This window comes from Myxine glutinosa, chromosome 5 (assembly GCF_964187855.1).
Source record: "Myxine glutinosa chromosome 5, kmMyxGlut1.1, whole genome shotgun sequence".
Lineage (NCBI taxonomy): Eukaryota > Metazoa > Chordata > Myxini > Myxiniformes > Myxinidae > Myxine > Myxine glutinosa.
Window position 1 is genome coordinate 160,910,635 of NC_136265.1, and position 15,368 is coordinate 160,926,002.

At 47.4% G+C, this 15,368-nt stretch overlaps 1 protein-coding gene across 2 annotated transcripts in view; it reads right to left on the minus strand.

Moving 5' to 3' along the window:
• Nucleotides 1-13,740: 13,740 nt before the first annotated feature.
• Nucleotides 13,741-15,368, minus strand: part of LOC137426852 (ubiquitin carboxyl-terminal hydrolase 36) — a 50,988-nt gene continuing 49,360 nt past the window's right edge. For both annotated transcript variants that reach the window (XR_013623608.1, XM_068115810.2), the window contains exon 19: nucleotides 13,741-14,739. Coding sequence is in view for 1 of the 2 variants with exons in the window: in XM_068115810.2 (XP_067971911.2) it covers nucleotides 14,539-14,739 (201 nt within the window). In the remaining variant the exon portion in view is untranslated. The remainder of the gene's footprint in view (nucleotides 14,740-15,368) is intronic.

The following is a 15,368-nucleotide window of genomic DNA, read 5'->3' on the forward strand; positions in this document are numbered from 1 at the left end:
AAGGCTGCACTACACCACATTAATTCAATGCAACAGTTTATCAACTTAAATTTACTGGGAATGTTATGTGAACCGTCGGGCAAGCACAGCCATCCCCAGAGTGTGTGTGTGTGTGTGTGTGTGTGTGTGTGTGTGTGTGTGTGTGTGTGTGTGTGTGTGTGTGTGTGTGTGTGTGTGTGTGTGTGTGTGTGTGTGTGTGTGTGTATATATATATATATATATATATATATATATGATGACAAGACTTCTACACAAGATGACAAGACTATAGATATATATGATGACAAGACAGGTCATCTTAGGGGAGTTGTCGGTACCTTGGGAAGAGAACATGGAGGAGGTGCACGAGAGGAAGAAAGGAAAGTACAGTGAGCTGGAGGCAGAGTGCCGAGAGAAGGGTTGGCGCGTTTCGTGTCAGCCATTTGAGGTAGGGTGTAGAGGGTATATTGGCAATTCCTTTTCTGCATTTCTTGCTCGGCTTGGAGTGTGTGGGACGGAAAGAAGGAGGATGTGTCACAAGGTGGCCCAGGTTGCCTCGAAAGGCTCATTTTGGATATGGACGAAGTTTATGGAGACACGTCGAACGGTGTAGGTTGGTTGTGTGTGTGTGTGTTTGTTTGTTTTTTTTGTTACCATTATTACTTCTTATTTTGTGTATATGAGTGAGTGGGTGAGGGTGTGTGTTTTTGCATGAATTAATTTTTGCATGAGTGTGTGTTTTTGTGTGTTGAGTGGTGTATGATGTAAGTGTAGGTGGTTGTTTGGTTGGTGTTCTGTATGTATGTGTGTGTATGGGTGTGTATGTGTGTGTGTGAATGATCTGGTGTGTTTTGTTGGTGAGGGGTATAAAGGTGGGTGTTTGAGTGTTCCACCATGTTTGTTTGGTACTGTGGATTCTGGATGTGGAGGTGTTGTTGTTGTTATTGTTGTTGTTGTTCGCACTGGCTGGGAGTGGGGGTATGTACGCATCCAGGTGCAGTTGCTGCATGTGGATGTGTATGTGCCCCTGCTGGCCCACCTTAGCTGACCGTATCGAGGTTGAAGGGCCGAAACGGGATGATGCTGAGGACCTCGACTGAGGACCCGGTCAGTGCGGCACACTTGTGACCAGGTGTGTTTTGAACTTATATATATATATATATATATATATATGAATATGTATGTATGAATGAATGATCTGGTGTGTTTTGTTGGTGAGTGGTGAAGGGTATAAAGGTGGGTGTTTGAGTGTTCCACCATGTTTGTTTGGTGCTGTGGATTCTGGATGTGGAGGTGTTGTTGTTGTTGTTTGCACTGGCTGGGGGTGGCGGTATGTACGCATCCAGGTGCAGTTGCTGCATGTGGATGTGTATGTGCCCCTATATATAGGCCTATATATATGATAGATGATACGATACATGTATGATATAATATATTGTTACGTGTGTGGGGGTAGGTATTGAAATACCGTAGTCGAGGTAGAATTGTATAGAGTAGCGTGCTCCGTATGGCATGAAGCCACCTCAATGTATTTAAGTTAGGACCGGATGTCCGTGTAAGCATTATGTGTCTCCATGTGGGGGGTGGAGCTATCCTAATTAGTTAGGACCTATGGATAAATTCCCAGTGTGTAATTGCCCTTGTGATTTTTCCCTTCGTTGTTATAAAGCACACTCACCTAGCCATGCGACCGGCCCATGATTAAAATAACATAATCGCCGACGGTACCCAGACACTACGACACCACCCAGCCAAAACTTCTCGATGGGTGCCAAGTGTGGCCGTGAGGCCACGCCCCAAATGACGATTGGTTGGAACGATTTGACAGCACTCGATGATTGGAGCGCGGGTGACATCAAAGAGAACATTCGAGACAGTCGGAGCAAAAAGGGAAAGCACCGCCATTTTCTCTCTCTGTTCCTCGCACGGTAAAAGGCGTTCGCATTCACATTCACTCTCTCTATTCCGGGCGTTGGTGAAGACAGATGCATCTCTCTCTCTCTCTCTTGGTGTTGGCTTGTGACGGCTGCGCTTTGTGTCGTGCACGCTTGGGAAGCTCGGGACGGTCAGAGCTCGGTGCAGCCGAACGAGAAGGACCCGACTTCGCGCCATTGCGTGTTTTCCCACGCAGGGACGCGGGACCTGTGACAGCCCCAAACCTCGGAGTTAAAGCTCGTTTTGGTCATCTGTCACCCAAGGGTCTTCACTACAGGGTAGACGCGACAACTGGTGTCAAGGAGTGGGATACGAACTTTCTGACACCACGTGACAACTGGTGTCAGGTAGTGCGATTCGGACCCGGCAAATTGCACTCAGCATTTGGACACAAATTTTTAACAGTTGTCTTTCTCTCATCGAGGGGAAGGTGATCGTAGTAACCGGGGTGTCCAAATTTTGTAGTTTATTGGTGTCGGGAAGAGCGAAAGCAGCGCGACGCTAAATTTAAATTTTGTCTGAGGTAAAATTACACGCGCGCGGGAACTGCTTTGTCAGCAGGTATGGCGGACGTGAGTGTAATGGCCGAGCGGATGGAGGGCTCTGAGGGACACAGAAGCGAGTCAGAATGGAGGCTTTTGAGGATAGGATTGGAACCTTCCCCCGTTCCTGAACGATTGAACGAGGAAGCGGTTCCGATGGATTTCCAGGCCATGTTTGCAAAATTAATGAGGGGAATGGATGAAGAAAGGAATGAAATGAGGGGAAGGAGCGAACTATTGGAAAACAAAATTGATGGAATGGAGGGAAAAATGAATACCCAAACGAATGAAATGAAAGGGCAAATGAATGGATTGAAGGGAGAAATGAAGGGAATGTATGAACAATTGGAAAACAAAATTGAGGGAATGAATGAACAAATGGGTGAACAAAGGAATGAAATGAGGGAGATGAATGAACAATTGGAAGGCAAAATTGGGGAAAGAACACAAAAACTGGGGGAACGAATTGACAAAGTACCGGGGGAAGAGATAGCATTGAAAATTGAAGAGGGTCAAAAACCCAGGCTGATACAATTGGGGCACAGGTGGGGAAATGTTTGTTAATTGAGGACCTGGAAGGCTGTCAGGCATGTGTGGATGCCGGAATGCACCAGCATGGGGAGGAATTGGAATTGATGCAGCACCAGGGCGGTGGTGCAGCGGAAGAGGTAAAGGAATTGGAGGCCCGTGTAATGGAACCAGACCGGGTGGTGGTAGGTAAAGACCTGTTGGGACCACAATTGATTGGGGATGAGATGAATGATTTGGTATCGGAGCGGCCGAGCACCTTGGACAATATCGTCAAGGGGGTTGCTCGGGTCCAACAGAGTCTGAGAGACGAGGTGAGTCAGTCCGTTAAGCATCTCCAGGACGAGATTAAGGTGACCCAGGGGACCCTCACCACAAACCACAATTGGGCACGGGAGGCTCCGAAAGTGGATACCCAGCTGGGAGGGTGTTTTGGCCCCGAGCTGGACTCGGACATGGAGGAGTAGGGAAAGAGCCTCGGAAAAAGCGATCCCCTTAATGAATTTGGAACAGCTGCAGGGAGGGGCTGAAAAACCCGAAGAAGGGGTTGTTACCTGCAGCTGCGGTTGGGCACACGAGGCCAAAATTTTCAAAAGTAAATTTAAAATCAAACTCAAATTTAAATGGGAAATCGATTTGGAGCAGCCATGGAAGCAGTTGTTCCCCAGGCTGTGGAATTCTCAAAAAGTTGTGGACGGATTTGGCCGAAACTTGGTGGACAGGTTGTGTGTGTGACAATGACGAATCGATTTGATTTTGGTGAAGATCTGAATATGGATTCGGATACGAGAATTATTTAATTTTTAAGTGATTCTTCAGCATTGAGACATCGGGCAAAAAGCGATATATAACATGATATTTAAAAGAGTTATGGACGAGTTATGACTAAACTTGGTGGACGAACGAGTTGGTTAGGTGACAAGTACAAATGGATTAGATTTTGTTTCTGGTCTGGATCCAGATCCGGCCTATCATTGGGATACAAAACATAAACTGTTCAGCCTGGCAGAGGTATGCGCTCCACCAAGTGCCGTTATAGTTGTAACTGCATCTCAAGACTGCAAAACCATTTTGTAAGGTGTTCTATGAACTCTCTCCTTCTTATAGTAACAAACTTGGACTGTGCTAACCTCCTTCTCCGTGAGGCGTGCATTCGCGAGAACTCTGAGCTCGGAATCCTTCAGGTACTCCTTTAAGTCCCTCTTGTGTGAGACCAGACCATTCTATCCCATTCGCAGACTTATCTGACTGCCTACCAGACCCAATAATAGGACTACTACGAGTTTCACTCGCGTCAAAGCCATCACTGACATGGCCGATAAAGGTATCCTCTAAAGTCTAAAGTGTACATGGGTTTTGGGGCCAAATCCTTTTTCACTCCACTCTCTTCAGAGTGCTTCATAGACCTGGAGCGAGTAACTACACACGATGGAAAAATATCAGGAATCTCCTGCTGTAGATGCTCTGTGTAACACTCAGCACTCGTTTTTTCACTAACTGCGGGTTAAAAGACTACCACCCATTAAATATGTTCCAATAATAAAATTAACTCCTTCTGCAGGAAAAGTACACTGTAAGTCGACACAAAATAACCTCTAGATTTGTCATCATATCCTTCCTGTGTGACCCTTAAAAAAGTCACTGCTCACAAAAGGAGGTTTTGAACATAAAGTGCAGTTAGAGTAGGCCTTTGGCTGATATAATCACTTTGGTTTCTCCTTTGAAAATAGGACACAGAGATTAGACAGCCTCTCCTCTTGCAATAAACACAAGTAAGCCTTGATGAAAACTCTGTGGTCTGTTTCTGACCACCAGGAAAATTAAACTTCTTAAAAGTTAAAAAATTAAATGTAAATTAAATTTAAATTAAATTAAATTATTAATTAAAAATTTAAATTTAAATTAATTAAATTTAATTAAAATTAATTAAAATTTAAATTAAATTAAATTAAATTAAATTATTTAATTTAAATTATAAAAAAATTAAATTAAATTAATTAATTAAATTAAATAAATTATTAAAATTATTTAATTAAATTTAAATTTAATTAAAATTAAAAAATTAAGTTAAAAAAGCAGGCTTAAAATAATCAACCTTGGCATTTGAATTTTCTGGAAGAACGATAAAATAAGGGTTTGTTTTCCTAACCTGATTTATCGTAACTACAAGGTTGTTTTATTTTTCCCTCCGAACAAATTCCACATAGGTTTCACCGTCCTTCTTCCTACGCTTTTTATTTTTATTTTTAATTTGTATACTGAATCGAGGCTCGTGAAAGAGCGAACATTTATTTCACAAACAAATCAACCAGACAAACAAAATATTGTTGTGGATTTGAGAATGGTGTTGTAGTTTTTATTATCGTTGTAAGTGTAATGAAATTGTAGTAAAATATCACCCTCCTTCCTCCATTTGTTGTGTATAAAGGTCAAAGGTCGTTCCCGTAGTTATTCCATATACAATCACGTAGCAAATCATAGATCTCCCTGTTCAGTAGTTATCTCCTTATTGTGTGTATTAGTTTAAGGCTTTGTCTTCCATTAATTGACACTCCATTGCACCGAATTCAAATAAGGTAGATTCCCTTCGCATCCCCCTTTTGTCATCAATTGCCAACTGCATTGGGCGGTTTTCTGCGTGCGGTTTTCTGCATTCGCCGCTGCTGCTTTGTGGTTTTCGCCGCAAAACACCACCATTGAACACGCGGTCAGATCGGAGAAGAAGGGGGAGGAGCGGCCGAATCCAGGGCGTTGGCCTGGATGGTCAAGGTGAGGAATATGTGCTCAAATTTGAAGAATCGTGCCATGGATGGTCAAGGCGATCGGGTGCCGGTGGGGGAGATAGAAGGGTTAGAGTCGACCCAGGACCCCAGGGAAATGTATGTGGGAGAAATGGAGGATGAGAACAATGAGGAGGTGGTTGAGGGGGTTTCAGGGGCACAAAATGGCGCCCTCGCGCACGTGGTTGCAGCGGCACCAAATTTAGCCGCGCCCGTGACCGTAGCAGCACCGGTGGATTTAAACCTTTTTATGATGCAAATGGAGGCCCTTATGGCCAAGAATAGTGAGCAATTGGGAAACCAAATCGTAGGGTTGGAAAGCAGAATGAGGGACGAAGCACGGGGTACCAGTGAGCAATTAAGAAATGGGTTAAACAATAAATTTGAGGGGTTAGACAATAATTTTAAGGGGTTGAACAATAATTTTAAGGGGTTGAACAATAATTTTGAGGGGTTGAACAATAAATTTGAGGGGTTAGACAACGGGATAAAAGGGGTGAAGAATGGGTTAACGGGGCTAGAAGAAAAGATGGAAGACAAATTGCGGGAAATAGGGGAGCAATCCGCCCGGGAAATCAAACAGATGGGGAACCAGATAGAGGAGGTGAAAATCGGGTTGGAAGGTAAAATGGATGCTCAGAGGAATGAATTGGAACAAATGAGGGCGACATCTACTAAAGAAATGGAGGAGATGGGGGAGGAGATAAGACGAGGTGTGGGCGAGGACGTCTCGGGGGTACACGAGGAGGTAAAGCGAGGTGAGAAGCGTATGGAGAAAGAGGTGAGAAGTAGTACGGCTGGGTTACAGGGGGGCATAGAAGATCTGACGAGGGGAGTGGAGCAGCTGACGGTGGGACAAAAGGAACTAGTGGAGCAGGTGGAAAAGAACACTGCGGTACTCGGAGGGTTGAAAGCGACACAAAAAGAAATCAAAAATGAATTAATAGCGACAAAGAGGGAATGTCGGATGGTACATGAGGGGTTGACAAAGAGGTTGGACGAGGTGACAGAGGCAGTGGAGACAAAGGACCAGGAGGTGAGGACGCATATAGAAACGGTCAAGGTGGCCTTAGAGGACGAAATTGAGGGGGCGCACCGGGAAATGAAGGAGGTAAAGGAGAAATTAGAGGAAGTGGAAGAGGGGGTGAGTGAAATTAAGAAGAGACGGAGGGAAACTAAGAAGGAGATAAAGGAGGAAGTGATGGAATATGTGCAAGGTCTGTGCTCAAATCATGATGAGATGCTTGCTCACCAAATAAAGAGTTTGCAGGTGGCGGAGGAGGAACGGAGACGAGGTGCCGAGGTGAGTGGCGATATACTCGGAAATGTATATGGTGTGAGGGGAGATTCAGTCGGCTTGCGGGTTGGTTTGGACCCGGGTGTTCGTGAGAGGCCGCTGGTGAAGTGTGCGACAGGTACAGAGTGTGAAGGAGGAGGTGTGCGAGGATGTCCGACTATGGGGTGTGTGAGGAAAAAGTGCGCGCCGAGGAGTGAGTGTGCTGTCGGGAGTTGGTCGTAGCGCGTGTGCGGGGGGACACATGGAAGCGCGGGATGAGGAGTGTTACAGAGGGTGTAACAGGAGAGTGTGCGCGAGAGGATGCGCGAAAAAGGTATGTAACGAAAGAGTGCACACCTGTGGTGAGTGTTACGGAGGGTGTGACGGGAGAGTGTGCGTGAGAGGATGCACGAAAAAGGTGTGTAACGGAGGGGTGCATGATAAAAGAGTGTGCGGTCGGGAGTGGGGGTGAATGCGCGACCGAGTGTGGTGGTGAAAGTAGTGAGAGTGACACGGATCACGAGTTGGTTGTAGCAGGTGAGAGAGAATGTACACCTGGAATGGAAGGATGCACACCTGAGATGGTTGAGCGCGTGCGGGAATGCACCCTGGAGTTAGTAGTAAAGCACGTGATTGGGTGTGCAAGTGAGTGCACACCCGTGGTTGTCACCGGGGAGGTGACCGAGGAGGGGGCGCGAAGAGGTGTGTTGGTGAGGTGTGCGAACGACGTGTGTGTGCTAAGGTGTGCGGTGGTCAGGTGTGTGAGGAAGTCTGTGAGCGCAAGAACAAGTGCAATAACGAAGTACGCGGGGTGTACGGGCGGCGTTGGAGCACCGAGCTCGGTGAGGATGAAAGGGGTCGCGTATGCGTGTGAGCCTGCAGGTGGAGCATCGACGCAAAACGGGATAGCGGTCAGATCGACTTGTCGCCGAAGCGAGCCCTCGGTGCGTGCCGGGCGTTGTGTGCTGCGGGAACCAGCGGGGATCGTAACCACGGCGGTTTGGAAAGAACTGCCGTACACGATCCACGCCGGGCCTCGCTCTGAACGGCTGCGTCCGTGCTCCACTAAGCGGCGCGGGCGGCCCGGTTCAAGGACACCGAGGAAGGGTCGTCACGGCAACCCTTTGTGGTTGAGGCGTTCCGGCAGGGCGAGATCGGGCCATCGGACGGCTCTGTGCCGAGATGGTGCGTGGAATCTCGGCCCGGGTAAGCCCCTTCCCTGCACCGAATGCCGGACGAATCCAACCGCCGGCAACGAACCACCCGCATTCATGGCTCGACTTGGCGAAGCCAGGTTCTGAGCATGAATTGGCGCACCGAGAGGCTCAAGTGAGTAGACGGGTGAGGGAGATAGCCGTAGTGAATTTGAACAGCAAAATTTGTGATTGGAAAAAATTTGATGATTGGCAGATGATTGGTAGAGTGATTGGCAAATTTTTGATTGGCTGAAATTGGATGGGCCAAATTGGTAGTGGAACATGCCCGATGTGGTGGGATGGCAACTTTGCCATCTCTCACAAAGGGGGGGCAAAGGAGCTATAGGTTTATGGGGTTTATGGCAGTGAAAACTAGCCCGGGAGGGTTAGGATATAATGTGTAGGGATCTAGAGAAGATGACCATAGGTAACGGTAAGGTTAGGTAGCGACATTGGACAGGTAGTGGGGACTTAGAGAAGGTAGTTGGATGATAATGACGAGGGAGCGCAATAATGTAAGGGGCGACGGGGAAGCGCGAGTTTTAGCAGGGCACCAGGTAGATTAGATGATGCCGTGTGTGTGAGAGTATTGATATCGAGCAAATGAGGAATTGCGGGGCAATGCTCGGGAGGTGATTGTGAGTTGTATTGAGCGTGGAAGTGTATGAAGCAGCGTATGAGGAACAATTGTGATTGCACAGGTGTGCAACTGAACAGGTGTATGGAGCAGTGTATGAGTGAGTGGTGGTGATTGTGTGTTGTGTTGACCAAATGGTCCAGGGAGGAAGGAGGGTGCAGGAAGCACCAGTAGGAGTGATTGCACAGGTGTGCAACTACAGGTGTATGGAGAATGGTTGTGTGGATTACATGGAGTATGGAATATATGGAGTATGGAATGGATGGTCGTGGAGTGAGTATGGTGGAAACTGTGGAGTGGAGTGGATGGTGTGAAGGTGTGGATGGGGGAAAGGAGGATGGACCCCATCACGAATACCCGGGGAGGGTAGTTTAAGAGTTAGGTAGAGGGAGTAGGTAAATTGTGGTTGGATATTGGCATCTGTGGTGCGTGGTGGAAGAATGGTGTTTGGATGGGTGCATTAGTGACGTGGAAATGGCTGGGCGTGTGGCCTGTTAGTGTGTGTAGTTGGTTGAGCACTCCGCCACTGTTAAGATGTTGGCCAGGTGAGGCCGCAGGTGGGCTCTGGGAGCCGGTATAGTTGTGGATGGGGCCCGAGGATCCGGAGGACGGACCCGGGTAGCCCAGTGCCAGAGAGGGCACCGAGTGGGGAGAGCGCCAGAGGGCCTTCCCCAGTTAGATAGGTTAGGGTAAGTAGCAGGTAAGCTCGGAGGCAACTACAGTGGTGGAGGTGTGCAGGTGGGTAGACCTGCTGGGAGAGCCACACGACCCAGTCCTGAAATTGTGCAAAGGCACAGGGAGTTGAATCGGGGGAGTGAGACCCCAACTTGATGAAGCACCACAGTTTGGTCAATGGGAATTGGGTTCTTAAAACCGCATAGAGTAAGTTGGCCAATGGTTTGGCAGGGAAAGACCCCGGGTAGTGTAAAGTGAGTTAATGTCATTTAGAAGATAGTTAGGATTAAGAATCTCCTCGCACCATCTACATCCACTCACCTGAGATGACGTACCTCCACACCATGCCAGGTTGTTTTCATTATTTTTTGTGCAAATGGTTGAAATGTGAGATGCATCATGACGTGGGTGTGACTGTGCTTTGTTGTTCCATCTCTCCCTCCTTATGAGGATTGATGATGAATTGGGGATGGCAAAATTTGGTTAGAGGGATTGTGGGGACGAATTTGGTATAGGGGAAATATAGGGAAGACGACAGTAGTGACGAATTTGTAAATGTGTAGATTTTTGTACATATGGGGTAAGGGCAAGGGTAGAGTAGGTAACAGGGGGGGGGGGGGGTGACGTATGGTAGGGACGAGCTTTCTCACTTCGCTCTCCGTACGCACCTCGTCTTGCATTGCCTTGTTGATGTGTACCCTTGTGACCTTACCCCTCACTCACCTGTCTTCTCCCCCCCCCTTGTCTCCCACCCGAGGACTGTGCGCCACTGGGGGCCGAGGGGAGCGTGCGGGAGTCCGCCATTGTGTGCCCGAAGCTCCCGCAACCAGCTGTCTGCATCGATGCACCACGTATGGACCACGTCTGTGGCTGAGCACCACTTATGGACCCCATGGGTTGGGGCATGGCCCCTCTGCTGGAACCGGCCATGATGGCCCGAGATCTTGCTGGCGGACCTTGGTAACATGGCACCTATGCCACACAGGTGAACCACTAATAGTCGGCGCTGTGGGCCATAAATAAAAAGAACAGTGGACACGTTTTGTGTATGTCATTTTATTATGTCCAAATAGGCCGCCAGCAAAGAAGAAAGACAACATCTGGAAGATCGACAATGGCCAGCAGAGGGAGCCGAAGAGGAAGACCGGCACCAGGGGTTTGTTGGGTTTTTTTTATTGAACTGTGGTGACTGTGCACCGATTGGTGCTTGATGGTGCTTTGGTGCGTTTTGGTGCTTTCTGGTGCGTCGATGCAGCACAGGCTGTCTCCCCCCCTCCCCCCCCCCCCCAAAAGAACAATCGCAGGTCCTGGGTTGCGTTTCGTAAATACAAGTAGCGTCATTGTAAATAATGTGCCCCCACCGTTCATGTTGTAGTTTGAAGACAATTCCGCAATTCGGTTAGCTGTGGGCGTAAATCTGTTAGATAGGGTGCAATGCAGCAGCAGGACATATTTATTTGTGTTTTAAAACTGTCACACTCAGGGTCAGGTTAAATGTAGAGGGAACTACACCTACGTGCCACACTAAAGGTAAAAGTTTAATAGGCCCGGGACGTGCCTAAGAAGAGGAGGGTGCAGTGTTGTGGATTTGAGAATGGTGTTGTAGTTTTTATTATCGTTGTAAGTGTAATGAAATTGTTGTAAAATATCACCCTCCTTCCTCCATTTGTTGTGTATAAAGGTCAAAGGTCGTTCCCGTAGTTATTCCATATACAATCACGTAGCAAATCATAGATCTCCCTGTTCAGTAGTTATCTCCTTATTGTGTGTATTAGTTTAAGGCTTTGTCTTCCATTAATTGACACTCCATTGCACCGAATTTAAATAAGGTAGATTCCCTTCGCATCCCCCTTTTGTCATCAATTGCCAACTGCATTGGGCGGTTTTCCGCGTGCGGTTTTCTGCATTCGCCGCTGCTGCTTTGTGGTTTTCGCCGCAAAACACCACCATTGAACACGCGGTCAGATCGGAGAAGAAGGGGGAGGAGCGGCCGAATCCAGGGCGTTGGCCGCCGATCGTCACCACAGGGTGGAGCCAGCGAGCCCCGACCCACCAATCAGGACCGGTGAGAGACCAGCTCGGGCGTGGCGCGGGTTGATCTGGAGGCGCGCTATAAAAGCGCGCGCGGAAGCCTTTGAGGAAGAGAGAGAGAGAGATGCGGCAGATGAGTCCAGAGGAAAGGAAGTGGCCGAGCCCCACGAGCAGTACCACGCAGCTTTGACTCCACCAGGCAGCGTTGACTCCACCAGGCAGCTTTGACTCCACCACGCAGCTTCGATTCGCTGCTACGCGGGAACCAGTTTGCGGTGGCATCGGTGGCCGTCGAGGTCCAGGCCGACGTCCCGTGCGGGATCAAGCCCCAGCCAGCGTCCAGCTGAACCTTCCTCTCCCTCCAGCCATCCACCTCCTGCCATTCCTGTCATCATCCCCCGTGTAAGTGTGCTTGTAGTCTGTCTTTTGTCTTGTCCCTGGGTATAAGTTAAGCCTGTTTAGGTAAGCTAATTTGCACTGTGTCTTCTTCTTCTTCTGTATTTTATTTTATTATCTTTCCTCCTCCTTGGTTTCTTTTGGGTGTACATAATAATAGCAAATAAATCATATTCGTATTTCCTACTGCTGTCTTCCTCTTCTTCACATCCGTTCGTCTTTGTCTTTTCCCCATTGAAAACCTGTGGCACGATTTGGCCAACGTTCAAGGATCGGGTCTAGTCCTTGTTAATAGTTCGTGCCGCGGTTGCTAAAACCGCTCGGCAATTAACATCTGTCCGCGGTACGAACGGGGCTGTGCACCTGCCTTTCCGGAGGTAGCTGGGCAGCGTCAGGGACCCCGTCGGTCAGTCAGAGACGAGGGGATTAATCCCCCCTCGCTAAGGGGAACAGAGGCCGACGTTGGGTTCCGTAACAATATATAAAAAGAGGGAGCGGAAGACAAGATGGGGAGAGAAGGGGAAGCACACAAACACAACATTTGAGAGCAGGGAGAAGTGTGGGAGGGAGAGGGCTTGGGGGGAGGAGGCGTGGGAAGGGGGTGGGGGGAGGTATAAAACACAAGGGGACCGAAATTAGCGGGGGTAAAAAAGATCAAGGTTTTGGATAGGGGAAGATAAGAGATGGTGGTGAACAGCTGTTTTAAAGACCTGGAGGGTGGAGTGGGATTGAAGAGAGTGAGGGAGTTTGTTCCAGAGGCGGGAGAAAAGAGGAATGAAGGAGTGAAGGTGAGCAGAAAGTCTTGATTTTGGCAGTTTAACCGTAAGAGGGTTGCAGGCAGATCTTGTGCGACCTGGAGGAATATTTGGGGGACAGAGCCCAGAGAGAGCTGGGGGAGCAAAGCCGGAGAGGAGTCGGTAGAAGACAGAAAGACCACCAACCTGCCTGCGGTGAGTGAGTGAAAGGCCCTCGGAGTTAGCTTCATCGCAGGAGATTCCAATGATTCTGGAAGCTTTTTTTTTCAACAGCGTGAAGCCAAGCTCGGTGAGAGGCAGGAGCACCGGCCCAGAGGCGGGAACAGTATTCCATTGAGCTGCGGATAGAAGCCTTGTATGTGGTGAGGAGCTCAGGTGTGCTAAGGAAGGACTTCACACGACGGAGGATGCCCAGTCGGCGACTGGCTTTGGAGGCCAGCTTGGAAATGTGGTTTTCCCAAGAAAGATCATGGCAGATCGTGAGACCCAAAAGCTTGAGTGACAGAACTTCTTCGGGAGGATTGTTGAGAAAGTAGATGGGAGGGTTGTCCAGTTGGTCTTTTCGGAGAGACATAGTGAGAGTGTGAGATTTGTCAGGATTGAAAGACATGTTCCACATGTTTGACCAGTCTGTGATTTTGTCCAGGTTGGCAGAGAGTGAGGAGGCTGCAGAATTCCGATCTGAGAGATTGAAGGATTGATTTGATTTTGATGGTTCTGAGGGATTGATTTGAAGCAAATGTGTACCAAAGGACGTGCAATTTTGAATAAAAATAAAGGTTTATTAAAATGTAGGGGTACCGTTTGTTTGTTGTTCTTGGTCACACTGCATGTTGTTCTGTGGACCTCATAAAAATGCATACAAGTGAAACAAAAATATTGCAAATCGAGATTAAGCCACAAAAAGGACTACATTTACTGGACTATAGGCCTGCAAGTTTGCAATATTTTTGGCAAAAACAAGCTGTTTGCAATACCATAGGAACAACTGAACCATCACAACATATATGTACTAGGTACAGATTGGTTTATTATCAGCAGCACAGGTAGAAGCTGGAATGTTAGCTACTGTACAGTAAGTGCAACACACTTTATCCCAAAGGATTGGTCCATGACCATGTATTTATTAGAGGCACAAAGATTGCATGTTCACAAGAAAGGGAAAGAAATAACCGGATGCTGCATTCAAAGAAAATCTGATCAGATAGAGGTGGCTTTGCCTTCTGTTTGGGCGAGTGAAGCATGCTCTGCTGTATTCAACAGCAAGGACGTGAATCTCCTTCATTTCCATACATTGCCCCATCCAAATTCACGTTAACGAGAGCGGAACACAAAAAAGTGGCATTCGACTCAAAGTTTGTCGTAGAAAATGTTTGAAAAGTTTAATTTTTTTCAACAATAGCCAACAGTGATGAAGAAGTTGCTGTATCCCAGGCCAATAAATCACACGTGTGTGCTGTCATGGCTCGGCAAGTGAGGCACAGGTTCCAAGGCCAATTTAATTTTACTCTCCAGCCGATGGTCTCGCTACAAAAAATGCTGCAGACTTTAGACCTCGGGGTACACTCGACGCTACTAGAGTGACCTCAAGTTGACAGGTAGTTTATATGGCCACATTTTCCAAGGAATATTGTTCAAAGAAATTTCTGAACATTTCTCAGTCAACTTTGAGTACTTCAGGTTTATGATGTCATGCTCCGATAATGGTGCAGTAGGAAGAATAAAAATAGCTGAGAACTGGATGAGGTCCCACTTGCTTGTGCTCAACTTTCAGCGTGAGATGCTGACCAATCACTGAGCATCGTCGTTCAACTGCAAATCTTCCGGCTGTTGGGGAAATGGTGTGCCGGTGCAGTGTTTGAACGATGCAAGCTTGTGCACTTTGAGGTAGAGGGAGATGGTGTCAAACTGCAGGCCTTGCTGCGGTTCTTGTTTATTAAATTGTGAACTTTCTGGAATGGGTTGTAATCCATTGTCGGGATGAATTTGGGCTTCTTCACCTTCTTGGTCTAAGAGGTGGGGAGGGGTGGGGAGAGGGGTGCAACATCAAAAGCACCAGATTGTTTTTTCTGACAGTGATTGCATTTGCTCAAGTAAACTGTACGATGTTTACATAGCCATTATACCTTAGCAACCGTATTGTCTACCTCCTTGGAAAAATTGGTATGCAAATCAAAAGTACCCGCTATATAAATAGCTGACTGGTCATCGGGTTTTCTATACCTATTTTCACTAGCTTTCGGTGGTGAACGTGACCAAGACACGAACTTTTTTATAAACTTTAAAAGTTGCAAACTTATCTGAGTTCCAAACCAAAATTACCGAGCCGTATCCGAACTGGGTTTTTGCTACCGAGTCCCAGCACTACAGTGTGCAGCCTTTCCTATCCAGAGACGTAAACGGGTACCTGTAAAGTGTGACTATTCACACACATATTTACACACATAACATCACATGTGATGTGATGTGATGTCAATTACTTGATAAGTAATTGTTCCCATTTGTATTTTCGTCAAAACTTTATTTATTTTATGGTGTGTGTACCTATAGTGTGTCCCTAGGAAGATTATCGGTGTAAATCTTTCATACCTGTATAGAAAATCGTGTTAATTCGTGTCGTGTCTTTTGAGGCCTTGTA